At 52.5% G+C, this 23,092-nt stretch overlaps 1 protein-coding gene across 1 annotated transcript; it reads left to right on the forward strand.

The window, feature by feature from the left end:
- The first annotated feature begins 1,218 nt into the window (after positions 1-1,218).
- On the forward strand, positions 1,219-22,676 carry GLTP (glycolipid transfer protein). The gene is made up of 5 exons (XM_032310293.1): positions 1,219-1,497; positions 15,881-15,939; positions 16,879-17,012; positions 19,755-19,905; positions 21,487-22,676. Exons 1-5 carry the CDS (start codon positions 1,395-1,397, stop codon positions 21,667-21,669), a joined length of 630 nt encoding a protein of 209 aa, XP_032166184.1. The 5' UTR covers positions 1,219-1,394; the 3' UTR covers positions 21,670-22,676.
- Positions 22,677-23,092: the final 416 nt, after the last annotated feature.

A 23,092-nucleotide genomic window follows, 5' to 3' on the forward strand; every position in this document is an offset into this window, starting at 1 on the left:
GAGTGATTTCTCATTGCCCTTAGGATAAAATCCACACTCTATACCACCCCCAACCCAACCCAACATGCCCTTGCTTTCCTCCCCAAACGAAACTCCTATCTCTCCACTCCCTTTCCCTCCCCTGATCCCCCAGTGTTGCTTCCACATATCAGGCTTTTTGTCACCTTAAGGCTTTTGCACAGTCTCCAGCCACTCTGGCTGTCACCTACGTCCCCTTCGGGTCTCGGCTCTTCATAGGTACTTATTGCCCCAACCTCCTACCTTCTATTTCCCTCTGTCCTCCTCTGACACTCTGACATTTTATTTTCTTCATTTCTAGTTATGAGTGTCTGAAATTGTCTTATTTGTGTATTATTTTGTTGTCTCCCGAAGCAGAATGGCAGCACCAGGAGAGCAGAAATTTTGCTGTACTGTTCATAACTTTGATCCACAATTCCTACCTAACACAATGCACGGCCCACGCTGGGCACAAAATGAATATTTATTCTGGGATGAATGAGAGCTTCTCAACAACTATGTGCTAGAGTTTTTGGAGAAGATGGGCATTGGGTTTTAGGACACAAGCATTTAGGTGGGTTGCAACTGATGTGAATTGTGCTCCAAGTGGTGACAGGCAGGTACATCGGACTGTTCAGGTCAGACTGGATCCCAGATTTTGGGAAACAGGAGTCTTAGCTAGGAATGGCCAAGTCAAACTTGTGACTTGAGCAGCATCCAGTACGGTATTGGTATGATCTGAGAGCATTGAAGAAGAATCAGACGTCCCCATTGTTGTAGCTAAAGAAGATTGAGACCCAATCGGTGTCCAACAGGCTGCTCGGGACTGTTGGAAGACAGACTCTTGTTGCTGAGGAAACAGGTGTCCTCAGAGGCGCTGGCTGCGTTGGGCTGTACCCCTCGGCTGGTAGGTGGGTTGAGTTGTGACCTGAGCAGTTCTACGCCCGCATTGGGCGAGGACCTGGCCCAAGCCGGCGCGCCCAGGTTGGGGGCGGAGGGGCAATACACCGGGAGGCTGCAGCAAACACCTGGGGAAGGTTCACCTGGGAGCGGCTCACCGGGGACGTCCTGGACAGGCGAGTCAGCTCGCTTCCGCGCCCGACAGGCCGGCCCCGCCCCCCGACCAATGGCGGCGCGGAGGCCTGCCAAGGCGGGCGCGGATTGGTCCGGGCGCGCAGGGGCGGGGCGGTGCAGCGGGACGCTTAGGCGCTCGGCCTGCTGGCGGCGCTGAGCGCTCGGCTACGCTGGGCGCGGCGCGAGCGGAAGTGGCGACGCTGGAGTCCCCGGAGTCTGCGGCGGGCGGCAGTGACGGCCCCAGCGCTGACGGCGGCGGCCCGGGGGGCGGCGTGGACGCCCGCGGCGCCGGCTGGGGCATCACCGCCGGCCTCGACCCCGAAATGGCGCTGCTGGCGGAGCACCTGCTGAAGCCGCTGCCCGCGGACAAGCAGATCGAGACGGGGCCCTTCCTGGAGGCGGTGTCCCACCTGCCGCCCTTCTTCGGTGAGCCGGGGTGGAGGGGGGAGCCGGCTCGCAGCTCTGCCCCAGAGCGCTCCCAGACGCCCGACGTCCCCGAACCCCCATCTCCCGAGCATCTTCCAGCCATCCCTCTCCTAGACACTCCGAATCCTGTTTCCCCAGGTACCCAAGACCCCCTTTCCTTCCAGGCACCCGCAGTTCTCCCTATCCCGGACCACTCCCAGATCCTCCTCCCTCCAACATGGCACATCCTCCCTTTCTTCCCAGAAACCCCCAGATGCTCCGTCTCCATTCCTTCATCTCCAGGCGCCTCACATTCCTCCATATCCTTCAGATGCCCCCAGTTCTCCACTTTCTTGGGGTCCCCCAATCGTCCCTCTCCCCCAGACACCCCTCAATTTTCCAGTCTTCCATCTCCTTGAAAGCATCCCACCCCTTTCCCCTCAAATCCCATATCCCTTACCCCATCCTTTCCTTCTTCCTTTTCAGAATGACTTTCAACACTCCCCCCTTAAAATAATCCTCCCATTTCATAAGCCCTCTCTTTGCCTGATTCTCCTAGCCTCTCCCCCACAGGACCTTTTGAACCCCTCTTTCCTCAGAATTCCCCCATTCCAGATCAAAGACACTCACCCCACCCACACTCCAAAAGAGATGCAAGGAAGCCAGGAAGGAGGAGGAGGAGGGTTTTGAAGTTGGAGTTTCGAAACTCTGGCAAAACCCTTTGTAGGGGGAACCACCTAAGCTTTTTCCTCCATTTAGAATGGGGGTTGGGACAGGGGAAGCTGCTTTGTTGGGGTGACATCAGACACAGGATGCTTGGCGTGGACTCTAAAAGAAGACCCCTCCCTTGTATATCAGGACCAGGAAGGCTGTGGGAGGGTGAGGAAGGCAATCCCTAACCCAGCTTCAGAGCCTCATCCCTCTCTTCCCTGAGCCCAGCCCAGGCCCTGGATGGAAAATGGGAAATAGAAGACAATACCATCTGCTCCTGCCCTTTGCCTTTCGGGTCCTGCCTAAAGGGTGCAACTTGAACCTCTGCTTTCTTCTCTTCCTTGTGAGCTTGCCCAGCACCCTGCCTTGCTGGTGCACTCAGTGGCCTTGCAGGAAGATCCCAGTCCCCAGGACAGAGGTTGGCGGCAACCCACAAAGAGACAGAACCTTAACACTGACTTGGAACTGAAGAGATCTGGCACCTGGGCAGTCACTCACATTCCCCCTCATGGGTGATACCCCCACATCCGTGAAATGGGGATGCCAATTTCTAAGGCTAGCTGCAAGGAGTAAATGTGTGTAGAGCACTGAGGCTTTAAGTGCCAGATAGATCCTAGGTAGGGGTGGAATGGGGTGGGGGGCCTTGTCATATGATTTCCTGGATCGGGTTTTGGTTCCATAGTAGTTAATCAGTGTTGGAGGGAGTGCAGTTGCTGGGTTTGTATGATCCTCAGACCGGGGTAAGCAACCCGACAGCAGGATGTTGGTCCTTTATGTCTGCCATTGTGTCCTTAGGACCCAGAACAGTGCCTGGCACATAGTGGGTGCTTAGTCAGTACTCACAGACTGAAGGAAATGTGCTTATTATTGGTGTTTCAGTTCTTGAGATAACACAGACCCTCCAGGCAGGGGCTCAAGGAATCTTTTATTTGTGCCCTCCCGCCACCCTGCCTCTTGTTCCGTGAACATTTGCTGAATGGAGCTGGCATGGCCTGGACAAGGATTCAGAATCTGTTGAAGCTAGTGGTTCTCCACTGAGGGCAGTTTGGCCCTCTCAGGGGCATCCAGCAATGTCTAGGGGCATTTTTGTTTGTCACAGCTTGGGTGGGGCCATGCAGAGAGGTGGCCACTGGCAGGTAGGAAGGCTGCAAAATACCCTTCTGTGCATGGGTCAGCCATGGCCACAAAGAATGGATCCAGCCCCAAATGTTAGCCTTGTCGAGAGAAACCCGGAGTTAAGCCTTGTGATCTTTTTATTCCTTATTGTCAGCACTGGTACATGTCCTGTGGTTCTGTAGCCCCTGGAATTGAGGGGAGGGGGTGGGGTGGCTCTTCATTGGATGTGATTATCTGGCTGGTTTTAGAGGAAAGGAGATGGTGGCCTCTGGAGCCAGCCGTGCTCTGATGCCTGAGGCTGAAGAGCATCCCCTCCTCCCTTTCCCTGATCTCAAAGGACCCTTGTTTTGGCCGTGAGCTGTGTGCTGTGGGCAATCACATCTGTTGACAGAAGCCCCATTGATACAGAAACTCCAGTGGGTTGGCCCACACAGAATCGTTCTCAGCACTCTAAAAAGAAAGAAAAAAAATGCAATGGTCCGTTTGGAACCATTATGCTCATCTGGGGAGAAGAGTTCCTCTGGAGGATTTAAGGTTTCTGAGGACGCTCCCACCAGGGGCTTTTCTCTGGGACTCAGGGGTCAGTTGAGATCCACTGTTGGCTGTAACACAGGGACTCTGTGAGCTTTCGGGAGCGGCTGGTCACCTGGATGATCTGGGTGGTTTGTGTGCGTCTCTTGAATGGAGTGGGTCTGGCTCAAGGGTTGCAAGAAGTCCGCAGAAGGTTGCAGTGACAGTTCCCTCCAAAGCAGTTGAGGCCAGAACACTTTTTGAGTTGGGGGCCGCTCTGCGCCTTGGAGAATGTTCGAATGATGTCCCTGGCTAGACGCCAGTAGCATCCCCTCTCCCCAAGTTGCAGCATCCAGAAATGTCTGCAAGGAGAAAAAATATGGCTGAGAACCACTGTTCTTGATATACACGGGGCAAGGGGCTGGAAGCTGTGTTTTTATTTTTTAATTTATTTTTATTTAAGTAGGCTCCACACCCAGCATGGAGCTCAACGTGGGGCTTGAACTCACAACCCTGAGATCAAGACCTGAGCTGAGATCAAGAGTCGATCGTTTACTGAGCACTTACTGTGTGCCAGTCCTCTATGTGGATGCATTCAGTAATCCTCTCAGAACCTTTGGAGGAATGGTTTTTTGGTTTGTGTGTCTTTGTTTTGAGAGCATCTCTCCCGGGCTTTCAGGGTATTTTCCTTCTGGACTCATTTTTACCCACCTTTAAGGGGAAAAGGTATAAGCTGCCTTTTCCACCCAGCTCTACAACTTGGCCATCTTTCCAGGCAGTCTTCGTTTTTCAGGGCTGCTTAGAACTCCTTTGTTTGAATGTGGCTGTCATTTATGTAACCCATGCCACCCCTCTCACCCCGTGGGACATTCATATCGCTTCCCCTTCTCTGCTCCGGTAAACAATGCTGCAGTGAACATCCCGGTGTATGTTTCATTGTGTACTTCTCTTGTTAGTTCTAATTTTTAGAAGTGAAATTGCAAGGTCGATGCATGTGAAGGCTTTTAACCTATTAGAGCAACAACATCACTTTCACTTCTGTCCGGTGTGGTTTGTGGCAGAATAGGCTGGCCTGGGTGGATGCTTATTCTTGGGGCTGCAGGTCAGATGTGGCTTAGAGCATCCCCCTTGTGGGTTAGCCCTTCCTGCTTCTCTCCAGCTTTTACGATGCCCACTTAGAGTCCAGCCCTTTGTCCATCTTCTTCCACTGTGACCCAGTAATTGGATCTCGCCTCTGAGTGATCAGCTTGCAACTGACTTGGGAGACCTGCTCGCTCATCTTTTAGGTCAATCATGCAGCAATGTCCTCTAGCATTAACAGCTAGAGGGTGGAGGGAGAGACTTAGATGTCATTTCATCTTGTCACTCCCTGCCCAGAAGTCTCAGTGGCTCCCTATTACCCCACCTTCAGATCTTTGCTGTAGCCTCTCTGAATGGCTTACAGCCCCACAAACGGTACCACACCATCACTTGCCTCTGCCTGGCACGCCACTCTTCTCCAGCCTACCACCTTCGCTTTTGCCTGGCTGGGTTCCTCCTGTCTCCACGGAAAGGTTGCCTCATCCAGAAAGTCTTTCCTAACTCCCTTAGACTACCGCAGAACCTATCACATTCTGTGACTTCGAGCCATTTCAGTGCCTAACCCTGGGCAAGCTAGATGTGAGGGCAAGCTGAGTGAATGCTTTTGGTTCCTCTCCCATTCCCCCCCCCCAACCCCGGGTTCTTTCTAGAAGCAGTTTTGCTTTTCTCTCCCTTTCTAAGTTAAAATACATAACTCCTAAACCATACCTATTGCAGGCATTATTAATCAATTGTGACCCTGTTCTCTCCCTTTTAGTCTAGACACAACCTTGGCATTTTTCTTCACACGCTGTTCCAGGTCAGACGTGGTGTGTGACATCACACCTATCCACTTTCGCCGTTTAGGGAGATGGTGCAAGAACCAAACGGGATGATTTCCCTCTCCCAGGTCCTGAAATCCAAATTCTGGGAGTGATTTTTCTTCATTCAGATCTCTTATTTAATTAAATGAATGTCTAGAGAATCAGGCCTTACACGTATCTGGTACTCGTCAAGTAGTCCTAGAGAAAACCCCAGAAAAAGTGATTTCCCATCCCTTTGGTTCGGTGCTTGCTGAATTTTGGGGGGGGGGGGGTCAGTGGCAGCCCAGAAGCACAGAATAATCTTGTTATTCAGCCGGAGAAATCGAGGCCCAGGATGTAAAGTGACTTGCCCAGGGTCACACAGCTGGCAGTTAACGAGTAGAGTCCAACTGTAACTCAGAACTCTGGCCTCCGGACTCCTTACACAGTTTTGGCTTGTGCATGCCTTCCTGCTCTCCTGGCTTCCTGTCTGAGAGAGGAGAACCATCCCTTCCTGCCTACCATGGAGCCAGCCTGGACTGGAAAAGCACAGGGCTTGGCCTGGCCCACAGTGACTTGTCCAAGATGCAGGGAACTGTAGACCAGATATACAGGTTTTGTCTGCGGTGTGTGCCTCATCGTTGGCCTGCCCAGGGAGACCCATGACCCTTGCTCATTTGAATGCAAGTGTGAATGACTAGGATATGGAAGTCCTCCAGTGGGGAGGTCCCAAGCAGGTCAGATTTTCCTGTAATTGGGATGAGGCATTAACCTGCCTGGGAATCAGCCCTGTTAGCACCCCTTGGTCTATGAGTAAGAGGTTCTCCTTCTTTAGGGAAGGTTATTCTCCCTAAATAACCTGTCAGATCTCTGCAGTATTTTGTTTTGCTTTTTAAGTTTTTGCGGATAGATGTTTATTTTTGGTTTTATATAGAATATCCTCAGAAAGAGAAGAGTTAACCCTCTTACTACAGCAGGTTAGTTCTCGTTTTGGTTAAGTGTCTGTTGAGGGCTGGATTCTCTAGGGATGGGACATAGACCATATGCCTGGGAGGGACACTTCTAGAAGGAAGAAACTATGTCCTGTGAGAGAAAGAAGCCAGAAATACCCTTTCTGCAGTGGGTTTTTGCAATCTTGAAACCACCCGCAGACTCTCGTTATTAGTTGGCAGTGCATTTGCAAGTAGTGAGGGCCCACTGGGCTCAAGGAGCACCTACTATGTGCTTGCTTGTTGTCCTAATGCGTCCCACTTCTGATCTCCTCCAGTCCCAGTAAGATCGGGGGAACACCTGGCGGGAGGGCTTCCGCTGGCCCTGTTTTCTCAGCCTCTTGTCTCCGGAATGGCTGTGGGTTGGCTGCTTTTGAGGCCCAGCAGGGAGGAGTCACTTTGGGTAGACCAAGACATCTGGGGTCTGTGGTGTGCAGAAGGCCTTACTCTGAACATCACAGGTAGACAAATGGAAAGAAATAGGGGCATTGGTGCCAGGCTGAGCCAGCCTGAGCTCCCGCCCTGTTTCCCTGGTGCCAAGGTTGGGTCTGCACAGAAGCTCACCCCTTCCCTAGGCCTACAGCCCCGACTGTAAAGCAGGGACACCGGGCCTCCCAGGAGGACTGATGGAGGTGATCTTCTCCAATAATTCTGTACTCGATGCCCTGAATGGCTCCACCTTTGCACAAGTAGGACAGGTGGTCCCAGGCCTTCAGACACTCTCTCTCTTGCCACACGGCCCTTGGGAAATGAAGATCTTTCCCAAAGAAGCCATCTCTGTGTCTGGTGATGGGCTGCCATCTGAGACTGCTCCCAAACGCTCATTTATAACCTCCGAAGGTCAGCATGAAGCACAAACCCAGGATGCCCATCTGTTCTGTTCTCCAGGGATTGTGATCATGTTCTCCTCTGCTCCATGTTCAGAGGAGTCTGGCCCTTGGGTCAAGGGTCAAAGTCTGTCCTCTCCTCTTGAAGGGAATAAAATGGCGAAACAGGAGAAAAAAGACCAACTGTTCGTTCTGTCTCTTGCTAGATTAAGAGGCCCTCCTCACCTCCAGCATGGGGCTGCTTGAAGGAACAGGGCCCCATTGCGAATCCCTTAGGGTCAGAAAAGTTGGGCCCTCCTGGGGCCAGGCAGTGCATCCGGCCAAGGGGAGCCACCTAGTGGGTGTCAAAGCAAAAGGAAAAGAATGAATGACAGAGTTTTATAAAATATAATGCATATCCCCGTGCCCTGCCCCCTGCCATCATAGCTAGCTTAACCCCCATTTTGAGTGGCTCCCGTGGGCCAAGCTTTTAACTAGCCACTTATGATGACTCCAGGAATGAAGAAGAGTTGGTACCATTTCACAGAAGACACTGAGGTTCAGAGTGGTGAAGGGATTTGACCAGGTGGAGCAGCTAGAAAGTGGATCTACAGGGCTTAGATGTGGGTAGACTCTGCAATGGGGACAGGGAGGCAGTCTTAAGTTGGCAGAGTCAAGGCTCTTTTTTCTGGCCCTTCCTCATGGCTTGTGTGTTTTGGGCAAGGGGGTAGGAGGTCCCCACCTAGCATGACAGTACTTACTTCCCTGAGCCCTGGGTTGGCAATGCAGAGGTTCTGGTCTTAGGTTTCATTGTTTCCATTTAAAAAATAGCACTGGTGGGTGTTAACTCCTTTTGTTACCTTCTTACAGTGTTACTTGTATCAGGGGCCTTTTTTCTTCCTTTTATCTTTTCTTTTCTTTTATTGTTAGAGTGTTAACTGTAGCTGAGCTTTTAAGTCATTAGAGCTGATCAGCCCTCTCCAGGGTCCTATAAAAACCAGCTAGTTCACACTTCCCTGTGCTCGGAAATGATTCATTTTCTGCGTTGCTGTTCCCCACCCCCAGTTCCTTACTCCACTCCAGCCTTCTGGAATACATTTGAAGTCATGATTTTACCAGTTCCTTACTCCACTCCAGCCTTCTGGAATACATTTGAAGTCATGATTTTACGACTGGAGGTTTCCTGCTAATTGTAGCCATACCCATTCATGGAGACCCCATTCCTCCCTCCCTCTCTTCCTCTCTTTGTCTTTTGATTTCTCAGTCATTAGGATCATTCTTTTCTGGATTTCCTGTGCCAGTTGCAAAAGATGAAAATGATGGTGTCATTTATATAGTAGTAATAATAATAAACATAAAGAATACTTCTTTGTTTCTGGAGTGCTTCCTAGGTGCCAAAGACCATGTCGAGCCCTTTACACAATGTGATTTAAGCCTCAGGTCAGCCTGACTAGGCAGAGTCCATTTTGGGCCTTGTTATACAAATGAGGAGATGGAGTCTCAGAGAGGTTAACTGATTTCTCCCAGGCCACACAGCAAGTGAAGATAAACCCATTTCCCAACCGCATTCCCTTGTCAAGGCTGGTTTTTGCCCAATGAAGCAGGCAACTGTGGACAAAGAGAGTTGGCATGTCATAGGGGTGATTTTTAAAAACGAATGTTTTAGATCGTTTGTAAACATTCTTTCCTCCTTAGCTAGGATTTTTTAAAATGGCAACTCATAGAACAACAACAATAAAATGCCTTATCTCAATAGGTTTTAGTTTTAGGAAGGTGGGCATTCTTAGTGTTCTTATTCTTCAGAACAGGCCTTGTTGCAAACTGAGCCATCATACACACACATACGCATACACACACACCCCACATACCTGTGGATTAATAAATGATTCACCTCCCTGGGCTGTAATTTGAGTGCCTCTCATTATGATCCTGTAACCCAGGACCTGTAAAGTTAATCCGCCCCACGTCTTTAACAACAAAACCTTATTATCCACCTATTGCAGGGGGGAAAAAATTGAATATGAAATAGAACCTTCCCGGGGCGCCTGGGTGGCTCAGTGGATTAAAGCCTCTGCCTTCCACTTAGGTCATGATCCCAGGGTCCTGGGATCAAGCCCCGCATAGGGCTCTCTGCTCAGCAGGGAGCCTGCTTCCCTTCCTCTCTCTGGCTGCCTCTCTGCCTGCCTGTGATCTCTGTCTGTCAAATAAATAAATAAAATTTAAAAAAACTTTTTTAAAGAAATAGAACCTTCCCAAACCAGGCTCCTAGCATCAACAACACAGGTATCCTGTTCTTCCTTTCTGGAGTAAGTATTTATGGGTTGGGCTAGGTGTTTTGAGTCCTGAGTCACACAGGCCGAAAGTGAAGGCATGTGTCTAAGAAATGGAAGGCTTTGTATTCCCAAGATGCACTGAGAGGGTGGGCCAGGTCTGGGCAGGTGTCCTGGGGCAATTCGCATGGAGCATGCTGTGGTCTCACTCAGAGCACGGGGACTGTTGCTTTCCCACCACGCTGAGGCCAGAGAAGGCAGAAATGAGCCTGATTCTGGGTGGCATATGCTAACTGCTGGCTTGCAGGGACTTCTGTTCTCTGGCCGATCTCACTCATCTGAACTGTGGTGAAGACCTAGGTAGGAGGTTGTCCAGCCAGAATTGTTGCAGAGACCAGGTACCAAATGCTCTCTTGGTACCCACATTTTGCGGGTGATGCTTACACAGTTGGCTATTTATTTTCCAAGTATCTAGCAAAATGAAAACACTGCAGAGAAAGCAGGAGGAAGTGACCATTGCCCCTCAAGGCAAGTTTCTTTTGAACTGTGCAGAGCTGTTTAGTGAAGGGTTGAAGGGGTCTGTGAAGTTACCGGGTCACACCTTTATCATCATTCATATTTTCAATGATGGCCCCATTCAGAAAACTGTGCATGGTGTGCTTTACAAAAGCAGGGACATTTGTGTTACCTTTTGATGAATCTATACAGAATGGCCAGTGCATTCATAAAACTTGGTAGTGAGAAAATATTTCACTGCTTTCATTTCATTTTCTTATTATTCTTGAGATAAGGCATTTTATTATTGTTCTGTGATTTGCCATTTTTCTCTCGAGTTGGGTGTCTTATTGATTTGTGAGAGCTCTTTACATATTAGGGACAATAATCATCAGTCCATGGTTTGTTTCACTGATCAGCACCCTCAACCATCAGTTTGTTGTTTGCCTGTGATTAGTGATGGGATATCTCTTTATGCCCCACACAAGAGGTCGCTGGATTTTGTAATCAGATTTGTGGTATTTTCCTTCATGCCTTCTGGGTTCAGTAGCAGGTTTAGAAAAATGTTCTACACCAAACAGAGGGGGCCATTTGCCACATATTCCAGATAACCAAGGCTTATCTGTATTGAGAATCTGTGCTCATTAGAATCGGTCCTATGGAGAAAGATGGTGGAGTTATATCTGATTTTTCTTTTTGTGTGTGTGTGTTTTTGTTGTTGTTGTTTGGGTTTTTTGTTTTTGTTTTTTTGTAGACAACTTCCTTTCTCCCTGGAGCTGGGAGGAAGAACCAGGTAGCCTTCCAAGCCCCCTCCCTCCCTTTTTTTTTTTTTTAAAGATTTTTTTTTTTTTAATTTGACAGACAGAGATCACAAGTAGGCAGAGAGGCAGGCAGAGAGAGAGGAGGAAACAGGCTCCCTGCTGAGCAGAGAGCCCTATGCGGGGCTCCACCCCAGGACTCTGAGATCCTGACCTGAGCCAAAGGCACCACTGAGCCACCCCGGCGCCCCTCCCCCCCTTCTGGCAGAGGGCTTCTGGATGGCATTTTAAAGAGCCTGTTTGCTGACAACAATAAAAAAACAACTTTGAGGTATCTGCCAGACTGGTAAAACAAGAAAGACAATTTGCAGGCCAGGCTGCATAATTATAGGAGCGGTAAACCTAGACAGTGTCCCGCTCTCTCCGGAGCAGGGGCCAGCCTGAGTTTAAACTGTTTGAAAGGCCACCATGTGCTTGATGATTAAAATCATCTTCTGGTTTTCCTGTCGGAGTACTCTCTCGTTGGTTGCGTTCACATGGGATGGAAACATTCTAGAAAGAAAGATGAGGAAGTGGTGGAATGAGCCTGTGTCCTGTTTGAGTGCCTGGCTTCCCCTGTGTGACCCTAGGCAGGTCTGTTGGCTTCTCTGGGCCCTGTGGCCTTGGGGTTGTCACAGTGAGCAACCCTCGTTGGCCTGGCACCTGTGGGCTGTGGCCAGTGAGGGGCCCAAGCCCAGCATGGATGAGGCACTGTTGCATAGTCACTCTGGACTTGAAATCTGAACCCTGAGTGGCAGGCTCTAGAATCCCACATGGCTGCTTCCCTGACCCCACGAGGCTTGCTTCCAGGTGCTCTGAAACTGACCTCAGTGGGCGCATGTGGGGGCCACAGGGATGCCTTGCTGTTGGAAGTGGCTTCTGGTATCTTCCCCCCAACCTCCCCCTCCCAGCTCCCGCTCTGCTTCCAGTCCTAGAAGGTGTGCTTGTGGCCAGCTTTCCTGCCCCCCGGTGGAACAGAAGCTTTTTCCCCGCGTGCAGGCCATGCTGCACAGAACCACCGCTGTCAAGGCCCGGCAACTGCTGACGGTGGGGCCTCATGACCCACAGAGCACACTGTCAGGGGAACGGGGAACAAAAAGCCTTTCTTCTGCCACCAGGGCCACTTTGAACTGCACAAGAGCCTTTTCAGAGTCCAAGAGGCTGATACCCTTTCTCTGCCTCTCTGAAATGCATGTTGGATGACCGGGGTCACCGGGACGCGCCCATCAGCCGCCCAGGCACGGCTGATGATGGCCTCTGGTGAAGGCACCCCCTGCCCCCAGGGTTCCTCTCTTCTTGCTTGGCTGGTGTGCCTTACCATCAACCTGCAGCCTGAGGAGTCTGGCCAGGGGTGTCCCACCTCATTCGGGCCCCAGATGCCACCTGAGCGCCTAACGGGGTCCAGTCACTCGCCAGGTGCCGGGGACACAGGAAAACCTAGGCTGCCTGGTCCCTGCCTTGTCAGAACTCAAGTCCAAGGGGGAGACGGAGGGTAGATGGAGGCACATGTGGGACCACAAGCACTGTCCCAGTGAAACAGACTTGTAAAAAAAGCAAAAGGAAAATACATGACTTTAGGAGCAACAACCAACCAACCAACCACAACAAATAAAACCCTGACTTTCCCCCCAGCATTGGATAGGACCATTTTCTCTTTTCTTTTTTTTTTTATTTTTTAAGATTTTATTTATTTATCTGACATTGAGAGAGAGAGAGACAGCGAGAGAGGGAACATAAGCAGACGGAGTGGGAGAAGGAGAAGCAGGCTTCCCACCAAGCAGGGAGCCTGATGCAAGGCTCGATCCCAGGACCCCGGAATCATGACCAGAGCCAAAGGCAGACGCTTAACGACTGGGCCACCCAGGTCCCTGTATGACCATTTTCAAACACAGGGCGACAGTGAAAGAATTTTACAGAGAAAATTTGTATACCCGCACCTCCACTCTGCCATTAACATTTCACTGTCCCAGCTTGCCATCCATCACTTCACCTGTATGCTGGGACAGTGTGCATTTTTGGAAGGTGGGGACCTGACGCCATCTCTGAGGAGCAGCCGTGCCTTTAGATGGGCTGTGCTGGTCCCCACATACTGCACACCCGTGGCACCTGGCTGGCCCAAGTGAGGGTCAGTGTTGGTGACCCCTGGCCGCATGGCCAAGAGGGGAACAGGCACTACAGGTGGCAGTGGGCGTCTGGGCTCATGTGCAGTGTTCGTAGAGTCAAGAACGTCTGGTCTTTTGTGGAAGCTACTAGTCCTGTGCCACAGGGCTAGCAAATGGCATGACCTGTCGAGGCTTCTGCTGGATGAAGGCCATGGTTTGCCAGGCAGGATGAAAGAGCAGGGTGAAGTGGTCAGCTCATGTAGGACTGCCCTGGGCAGGTGAGCCTGTGAGACTGGAGGGCAGCCAGCTGCCCGGACCCCCTAACCCAGCGCCTTGGAGCTGCACCAGCATGGCCCCCCGGAGGGAGGTTTGTCCCCACAGGCCCCAGCCCCCGGCCCTACAGTGAGGGGCCTCATGAAGTCAGAACATAGAGGGGATGCAGGCACAGGCCAAGTGGGTTCCCGTTCAGCAGAGATTCTGTGGGTCCTGGTGACTTATAAGCACAGCTGGGTGACATCTAGGTGGCATATGCTGGACCATGGAGCTTGAGGTCACAGAAATGATCCAAATCCATTTCTCTCTCTCTCTTTTTTTTTAAGATTTTATTTATTTGTCAGAGAGAGAGAGAGAGAGAGAGAGAGAGAGTGAGCGCACAGGCAGGCAGAGTGGCAGCAGAGGCAGAGGGAGAAGCAGGCTCCCTGCCGAGCAAGGAGCCCGATGTGGGACTCCATCCCAGGATGCTGGGATCATGACCTGAGTCGAAGGCAGCTGCTTAACCAACTGAGCCACCCAGGCGTCCCCCAAATCCATTTCTTGAGTGTTCATGCACTGGGCACTCTGCCAGATGCATCCAATGCATGGTTTTTAATTCCTGTGATGATCCCATGAATTAAGTGTTACTACTGTCCCCTTCTGACGTGAGAGGAAACTGAGGCACACAGGTGAGACTTGTTCATTAGGGAATGGCTGCAGGATTCGAACTCCACCTGGCTGTGTGACTACCCCACTTTCTTCCAATTGGGTTTGGGGGTATTTCATTTCTGTTTCCCCAGCGCACTTCCTTTAACAGCTATGCTTAGACTGTTCCCGATGACTGGCCAGGTGTGGCGGGTCACCTTGGGTGGAATTCAGCCTGCGGTGGTCCCTCCCCCTGTCCTCTGCTCTTGTGCGGTCAAGGTGGCATGCACACTGAGGCCCGCCAGGCAAGTAGAGTCTGGCACTCTCCTTTCCACCTCGTTTCCACCTCCTCTCCGCCCACCCATGGGTCTGGTACCCACTTCAGCCTGCTCCAGCGTCTTTGTCCCCTGCGCTCTGTATCAAGTGTGGAGGGTCTCTGGATGCAGCACTGAGGACAGCGAGCACGTGTTGGGGAGCTCAGCTGTCTTTAGGCTCTGAAGGGGAAGTCCATGTTGAGCCTGCTCATCTCTAGTCCTCATGACAGTCTGCCAGGGGGTCCCGAAGGAGGGAAGGGGGCCAGGCAGGCCACCGACTGCTCGCGTTTCAGGTCTACCAATTTCTAGGTCTGCCTTTTTGCAATCCAAGGGTGTCACTGGTAACACCAAGAAAGGAACCAAGAACGGGAAAACAAAACAAAAAACCCTCCAGTTAAGAACATTCTGATTCCAGCGATAAAGAAAACTTGTGTATTGGAAGTGAAATGTTTCAACTCTTGCCTGCGGCATGTCTGATCAGTCCTGTTGCCCCACTAGCTAGATGGGAAAGCTGAGGCTGGCGGAGCTGAAGGGACACACCCAGGCTCACACAGCCCGTGTGTGCAGAGCTGCGGGGGTCGAATCCACCTTCCTTATGCTCTGTTTTTTTTTTTTTTTTTAAGATTTTATTTATTTATTTGACAGATAGAGATCACAGTTAGGCAGAAAGGCAGGCAGAGAGAGGAAGGGAAGCAGGCTCCCTGCTGAGCAGATAGCCCGACGCGGAGCCTGATCCCAGGACCCTGAGATCATGACCTGAGCTGAAGGCAGAGGCTTAACCCACTGAGCCACCCAGGCGCCCCTCCTTATGCTCTGTTAAGTGACTGGGATCCCACTGCTGGTGTGTTCCCCCGTCAGGCTCTAATGCAGGGTCTCAGAACCATGGAGCCTCTGAGTCCCCAGCTTATTTCTTTCTTAGAAGCTGGTCAATGAGAGGGTCATTTTTAATAAATCGGGCCCCTCTCCTGCCTTATAAGATCCCTCAGGCTGCCTCCTGGCCAGCTGGTCAGGTAGCGGTGACCCGCCTTATTGGCCAAGATAGGCTTATCAGATCCTCAGTTCTCTATAGCTGTGCCACCCAGTGTGGCAGCCATGGGTCACATGTGCCATTTATATGTCAGTGGACGGAAGTCAAATTAAAGTGCAAAGCCAGCTTCTCCGTCGTACCACATTCAAGTGTCCGGTAGCCACATGGGGTCTATTTTTAGTGCAGATATAGAACATCTCCATCACTGGATGAAGCTCTGGACAGTGCCATCCGAGGGAGAAAGGGTACTGTGGACGAAAGGGTTTGCCCCCTAGATATTCCAGTTGCATTTTAAAGGCTCTGACAGGTCCTGCAGCAAGAAACCGGTCTCACCGGGGCCCAGCACTCCATCTTAACTTGCCCATGAACCTTTTCAACACCTACAAATAGCATGGTTTTTCTGTCAATACACCAAGTGACCCTCCTTCCTATTCTCAAGCCTCTGTGGCCATTCCTGAATCTTCATCCTGGCTGGGAATCTGAATCTCTCTTCTTGTTTTGTCCCCAGATTGCCTTGGGTCCCCAGTGTTTACTCCCATCAAGGCAGACATAAGCGGCAACATCACGGTATGTACTTGGCCCGGCAGCCACAGCCCAGAGTCTGCTCCAGTGCCCTGGTCCCTGCTGCAAGCTTGAGAAATAGGAAGGAGATGGGGTAAAGGGGCTTGGCCCTTGGCTCATCCAGCCCAGGGCTCAGGGTTCCTGGTCCTCCTTTGCAGTCATACCTCCCAAGCACAGCCTGACTGGGACCACGATCTGAAGGGTTGACCTAAGCAGGAACGCAGTTCTTGTGCCCACCCTGACCAAATCAGAAATAAATTCCAAAGCACACAGGTGCAGCGGCTCGGCCCTACCCTACCCTATTCCTGGGAGCTCCCGCTGCCATCCCCTAGCTACCAACCCACTCCCCATGAGCATCCACATAGTGCCTGGCCTGCAGTCTTGGGCGCGTTCCAGCAGCCCTTTGAAGCTGGTCTGTCCTTATCCCCATTTTACAGATGAGGAAGCTGAAGCTCACCTAAGGTCACATAGCAAGGAGTGGGCAGAGGTGGGATTCTGAGCCGAACTGCCTGGCTCCCCTTCAGGAGCCTTGTTCCTGGACACCCGTCTACTTTCAATGCTCAGTGTCTGGGGAGCTCTCAGTAGTGGTTGGAGAACACGGGCTCCGGAGCTCGTCTGCGCTGGAACCTGTGGCCACCCATTCCAGCTGTCACTGTCCCCTCTCTGAGCTTCGGTCTCCTCATCTGCAGACTGGGATAATGTCAGAGCTATGTCGGGATTGCTGTGCAGACCAAACACAGCCGTGCGCCCATGACCCCCGTCGGCTGGTGGGAGGTGCTCAGTACATGGAACCAGTCATGGCAGCTACAGTTACCAGCCCCACTGCCGGGCCTGGTGCTGGTGGGCGGGGGGGGGGGGGGGAGGGTGCTCCCCTGGTGAGCGTGGGGGCCGTCCATCTGTGAGGACAGCTTCTTCAAGGGGACAACCCCATGTGCTCCATTTCAGAAAATCAAGGCGGTTTACGACACCAACCCAGCCAAGTTCCGGACCCTGCAGAATATCCTGGAGGTGGAGAAGGAAATGTATGGAGCAGAGTGGCCCAAAGTGGGAGCCACACTGGCGCTCATGTGGCTGAAAAGGTGACAGGCTTGGATGGCAGGGTGTGTGTGGCTGTGCGGCCCGGTGGCCCCGCTCTGCAGAAGAGGGACGTCCGGCCCTATTCTTGCCCCGCGAGGTCACCTCCGTTTCTTCCACATAGGCGCCCTTGTGGGATGCTAGTTAGTAGCTGAGGAAAAGCGCCCAAGGGGTCAAGGCCCGCCCATTGGTGATGCTCCTTGTTCCAGCCCCACCAGAGACATAGCAAGTGAGTGCATACTCTGGGCGTTGTGCTAAATATTCCCTGAGCCTGATCGCATCTCATGTGGTGGGAGTTAGGTGTGATGATTATCCTCGTCTCAAAGAGGGAGGCCAAATCATGTGCCTGGGTCACAAGGTCAGAGCTGGGATGCAGTGACCAAGCACCGTTGTACAGGTTGTGCATTACACAGGTGTCCTGTCTAGGGTTGGTTACATCCTGTATATGGTAGATTCATATGACAGCATTTGACATAAATACAGTGTCTTGAGAAGAAACTCTTATCTAATTTGCACAGATTTGTTCCCTGGGCTGGGGGGTTGGGGAGCAGGGTACCTTGATATGGGATTTAAACCCAGATGATCTTACCCTAGACTTGAGAATGCTCATAATCACTATATACATTGTTTTTCCATCGAATACCTGAAGCCAGATATGGTTGTTCCCATCTTACACATGAGGCCACCGAGGCCCAGAAAGACGCTGGGGACAGGCTGCGTTGAGTCGGCTGGTCACATTACGCATTACACAGCTTGCTTGCTGCACTCACACTGCTCTCTGCCAGCTACAGAATTCTCACTTAGCTGTGCAGACACCACAAAGCCAGGGATGCACTCTTGGCCCCACAGATGTTCCCGGTGTTGCCCTCTCTTGGGCCTGATGTCAGGTGTCAGGAAGGGTGCTCCTCCCCTGTCCCTCCCCACATCCCCTGGAGCCAGTCCCCTCTCCCCAACACATACTTCCCTGGTGAAATACAGCAGGGACAGTCAGCTCCCTGGAGGGCACAGCCTTGTGGGTGTCAGGGGGTAGGTGGGCTGTGATTGACACCCTTACAGCATGTTGTAGGAACTGAGCTGCCCACTTGGCTCTGTCAACAAGACACTCCCGGGCTCGCATGAGGATTGCTGTGGTCTCTCCATCAGCATGCTCTGTGGGTTTCTGGAGAGGAGCAAGGCAGATGGTGATGTTCAGCCCAGTTAGGTTGTTCGTGTCCAGGTCAGACGTGGACAGAGCCAGATGACAGGGACGGCAGGTGAAGGGAGATGCCAACAGGCTGAGCATGTGATAAGCACCTGCTCTGTGCTGGGTGTGTGGGATGCCCCACTGAATGAGGCAGGGCCGCACTGGGGGTATCACAGCCTGGGCAGGGCATCAGGCTGGTGGGTGGATCCTGACAGCAGGATAGCAGAGCCTGGAGCAGAGAGAAAATAGGGAGGGCTTCCTGGAGGAGGGGTACCAGGCAGATTCTCTGGCACTGAGCAGGAGGGTCCCAGGAGGACGAGGACTTTGAGAGGTGGGAAGGCAGGAGAGGCCCGCTGTATCTGCTGCTCTGGGAGGGTCTGGTCCAGCGGGCTCTGAAAGTGAGGCAGGAGCAGGGAGGGACCAGGTGTGATTGGACAAGGGTGAGTCCCAGCATGATCGGGGTGCTGGGGAGCCACCAAGGGCCATGAAGCTGGTCAGCAACAGAGTCAGATGGTGCTTCATCCTGGCTGCTGGGTAGAGAGCTGGTCATTCGGGCTGGGGGTAGGCAGGTGCTCAAGAGAGGTGGTTGACCCAGGGCAGGGCTGGGATTGTCTCCTGGGCTCAGTTCCACAGCCCAGGCTGATTCCTGATGGATAGGGGTTCTAACTCATGCACAGAGAACTTCCATTTACGTCATAGGCGATAAAAGATCCTTTAGTCTCAGTGTTCCTGCCCCTGAGAGCCCTCCAATCCGATCCCTACCTCCCTACAGGGAAGGAGCAGAGCAGCTCATGCAGGAACCCTGGAGGGACAGTGAGGGACGGCAAAGGAAGGAGTCCAGCTCGGGGGTGAGACAGCTGAGTTCACATCCTGGCCTTTGCCCAAGGCTTTCAGAGGTGCCTCTGTGTTCTCCTCTGTGAAAGGGGCGGATCATAGAGCTGAGGGAGCAGGAGATGAAATGCTGTGCATTAAGGGACTAGCTTGTTCCCATCTTTGACATAGTTACCCTGCTGTACCCCATGGCCATGGCTTTCTCCTGACTCTTAAAACATCATCCTTACCCTGGAGGAAGGGCCCAATTGGCCTCTGTAAGTGTGGACAGTGGCTTGGGGCCACGGTCAGGGTGGGGATCCTGGTCGCAGGGCCAGGCTCTTCAGCATGCCCAGTGTGTCCAGAGTCCGTGGTCCGTGAGCCCTCAGAGGGCCAGTACTGCGTCTTCAGCCCTCAAGTGCTGACGACCATTGCCTGCCGCGCCAGCTGAGGCAGGCCAGGTGGGCATAGAGATGGGCAAGGCGGACCAAGACCTGCCTCGTAGATTGTACGGCCCAGTGGCGACCGTGGTCAGCAAGACGCTGGGGACAGGCTGCGTTGAGCCGGCTGGTCACATTACGTGAGGCAGGTTCAGGACAACAGCTGGGGGTTGACCCCTGCTGTGTGCGTGTGCATACCCGTGGCGCACAGCAGGTGCCTGAGTCCAGGCACATCGGGGTCTGCTGGAGTGCATGAGCCAGGCAACGGGTTGTGGCATGTGGGATCCTGAAGGGCTGTCTCTCCTGTGCCACAGAGGCCTCCGCTTCATCCAGGTCTTCCTCCAGAGCATCTGTGACGGGGAGAGGGATGAGAATCACCCCAACCTCATCCGCGTCAACGCCACCAAGGCCTACGAGATGGCCCTTAAGAAGTACCATGGCTGGATCGTGCAGAAGATCTTCCAGGTGAGCCCCTTAGCTGTGGGCTCCCCGGGCTCCCAAAGGGCTCCCTGTCTCTGCGGGGGGAGGTGGGTGCACCAGGGGGCCCTGTCCCATGTGCTTGGGCCCAGAAGAGAAGAAAGGCCTCTGGACCCACTGGGGCATCTGCTGAAGAGACGCTGGCCTGCAGGGGTCTTGGTGGCTTATGTTGGGATGATACTGGCCCGGGTTCCTGGAAATGAGGCTCCCAGGGTTGCCAGACTGAAGGCCCAGTCTGGAGATGAAGAGGCCCGTGGGGCACCCTGCACACTGTTGCCGGCCACACTGCCTCTCTCTGGGCACATTCATCTTGTCCAGCGCTCCTGGCCCAGCCTCTGGCCTGCAGCCCATCTGCACCCCCCTGCGAACTGGGGTCTGCCAGGCTTGCCTCCTTCCCACAGGGTACCACGGGCTGGGCCAGGAGCCAGGCTGGGTATAGGCAGGAAGAACTAGGCCCCCTCCAGGCTACGCCGGCATGGCTGGCGACAGGGCCCATCCTGGGTGGGCGCCATGAAGCCCTGCCCTCCCCGTGTGCTGCTTCCTTGCCAAGTCCTCACAGCCGGCACCTGGGTGGTGAGGGTGTGTGCAGCCCACATCAGATTGTGTTCTTCATGAATGCACCACGGGGGTGGGGAGGCACGGGTGCAGTTCCCCCCCATTTCACAGATGAGGAACTAGTGCTCAGAGAGGTTAACTGTCTTGCTCCAGGTTGCACAGTAAGAGGGGATCTGGGATTCTACCTCCCTGAGCCTTCGCCGCCTCCTCTTGCATATGGGCGTAAACTAGGCCCCATCTCCAGGGGTCGTAGTGATGATCGAACAAACTAACACATACAAAGTGCTCAGTGCACACTCTACACTGTCATTCTGTGTCTTGCCGGTGGTATTCGTTATGACCATACTATTTCCAGTTGCCTCAGCCTATCAGACTCAGCCTAAGCTGCTCATCCAGCGATGTCCTTTCCTTTCTGGTTCTGAAGTTCTGTGCATTTCTGGTTCTCTGTACTTCTCATCAATCAGGGAAACCCTGAGAGTTATTGAAGCGGTGCCCCCTGAAGGCCAGGAGAGGCCACAGTCCGTATTAGCAGTGAGCTCCCCTGGTCCACCTTCGCCAGAGCAGGGAACCCAGAGGCCAGAGGCTTTGGGGTGCTGGGCACCTGCCCCATGCCTGGTATCATGCCGAGCACTGGCCACCCACCCCCTGATCCTTTACAAGAGCAACCTGATTCGGTGGGTACCATCGTCATCCCCATTTTACAGATGAGGAAACCGAGGCTCAGAGAGGCTAAGTAACTAGCTCAAGGCTCACAGCTAGTCGGCAGCACAAGCTGGACTTTGAACCCAGGTCTGTCGGTCCCCAGAGCTCGTGTCCGTCTTGCTGTCCCTCACGGGGGTAGAAGGGCACACACATCTCCCTCTTCCTTTCCCTTCTGACGCCACAAGGAGCATGGATCTCAGGGACATCCCCTCCCAGGACCCCACCATCCCTGGCCCTGCGGCCCCGCTTGGTGGCCCTATCAGTCCCCTAACGCCATGCCGCCTACTCCCCCCCACTTTTGCCCGTCACAAGGCAGCGCTGTATGCGGCTCCCTACAAGTCCGACTTCCTGAAAGCACTCTCCAAGGGGCAGAACGTGACGGAGGAGGAGTGCCTGGAGAAGGTCCGCCTCTTCCTGGTCAACTACACGGCCACCATTGACGTCATCTACGAGATGTACACCAAGATGAACGCCGAGCTCAACTACAAGGTGTAGATGCGACCGGGGCAGGGGACCCCTCACAGCACCTGGTGAACCCGAATCACTGTGAAGCAAGCCCGCAGGCCACCCCTGGAGCTGCCCAGAGGCTGGCGGAGGCCTACAGGGGACGGCAAGCCCTGGTTTTCATTTTTTAAAAAGTCATTTTGGGGGGTTATCCTAATGGAGCAATATATAACAGTCCTACTTCCGAATCCCCTTTGAATTTCACAACAGCACAGACTGACTTCCATCCCTCCATTTCAGTGTGGTAAAAATCAATTAATGTTTCTAATCAAGTCCTAAGGGGTGTTTTTTTTCCCCTTTTTCTTTTTCTTCCTCCGCATGCGGAGCATAACTCTGCGGGGAGCTGTGTGTCATACACCTCACTTGAAAAAGAAGCACATGTCCTTAGGATCTGACCAAATGATGTTTTGGGTATTTTAAGGACCATGAGAAGTTTGATTTGAAATTACACAGGGCCCCTGCAGTGGGCTTTTTTTTTTTTTTTTTTTTAAAGCAAACTGTTGTGTCTTCTCATGTGGTTTGTACGGCCCGACCTCACAACACTGTCATTATCGAGCCTGCTTTTTCTTACTGTCTTTGGCCAGACAGTGTTTTTATAGCTGAAACCAACCAGCAAGCCTTTGATGGGCAAGTATTGGGGGGGGGGCATTTTAAAGATATCAGGCACAAATAAGTGACCACAGATGACTATTTGCATTCTTCTGCATAGTAGTTTTCTTCAGGGACAGCTTTTCCAACCTAAGAAACTACCGACCATGTGTATTCTCTCAAAGGGGGAGAGGGCAAACCCTTCCATCTGCTGAGACCCAGGAAAACGCCTCACTGCCTTAACTGTCCCTTCTGGCACTAAAAAGAGCTGTATTTTTTAACGCGTTGGGGTAAACAGAGCAACCTCAGAGGAACTGATGTGTGTTCCAAACCCAATGAGGAACATTTGGTGATTTTTATGTGAGAAACTAAATGATCCTTAATAAATAAATCTCTATTTTGGAATCACATCAGTGTGCTGTTTTGGTTCCTGATTCTCTTTTTTTTCCATTCTCCCGCCCTGGAACAGAGGTTACAGCTGGGGACCAGCCAGGGACCTGTCTTCTGGCCTCTATCGTTTACCAAAATAGAAACGGTGACCACACTGAGAAACAGGGGACATTTCACACACAGATCTTGATCTCTAGCTTCTTCCGGAAAAAAAAAAAAAAAGGACTGCGTGGCAAATGCTGAGAGATAGCCGCCCCCTTGGCCAGATAGGACAAGTGGACAAACGCATTCGCCACTTTGCCTCAGTCTCCAGTGATCCCGATTGCCTCCCTGACCTGCAGGGTTCTCGGCACTCTCTCATAGGCTGACACTTCTGATACTAGCATTAAATGGAGACAGAATCTTTATTTTACTTCATTCCTTGAGCCTCCATGGA

This window comes from Mustela erminea, chromosome 13, assembly GCF_009829155.1.
Source record: "Mustela erminea isolate mMusErm1 chromosome 13, mMusErm1.Pri, whole genome shotgun sequence".
NCBI classification, from domain to species: Eukaryota; Metazoa; Chordata; class Mammalia; order Carnivora; family Mustelidae; genus Mustela; species Mustela erminea.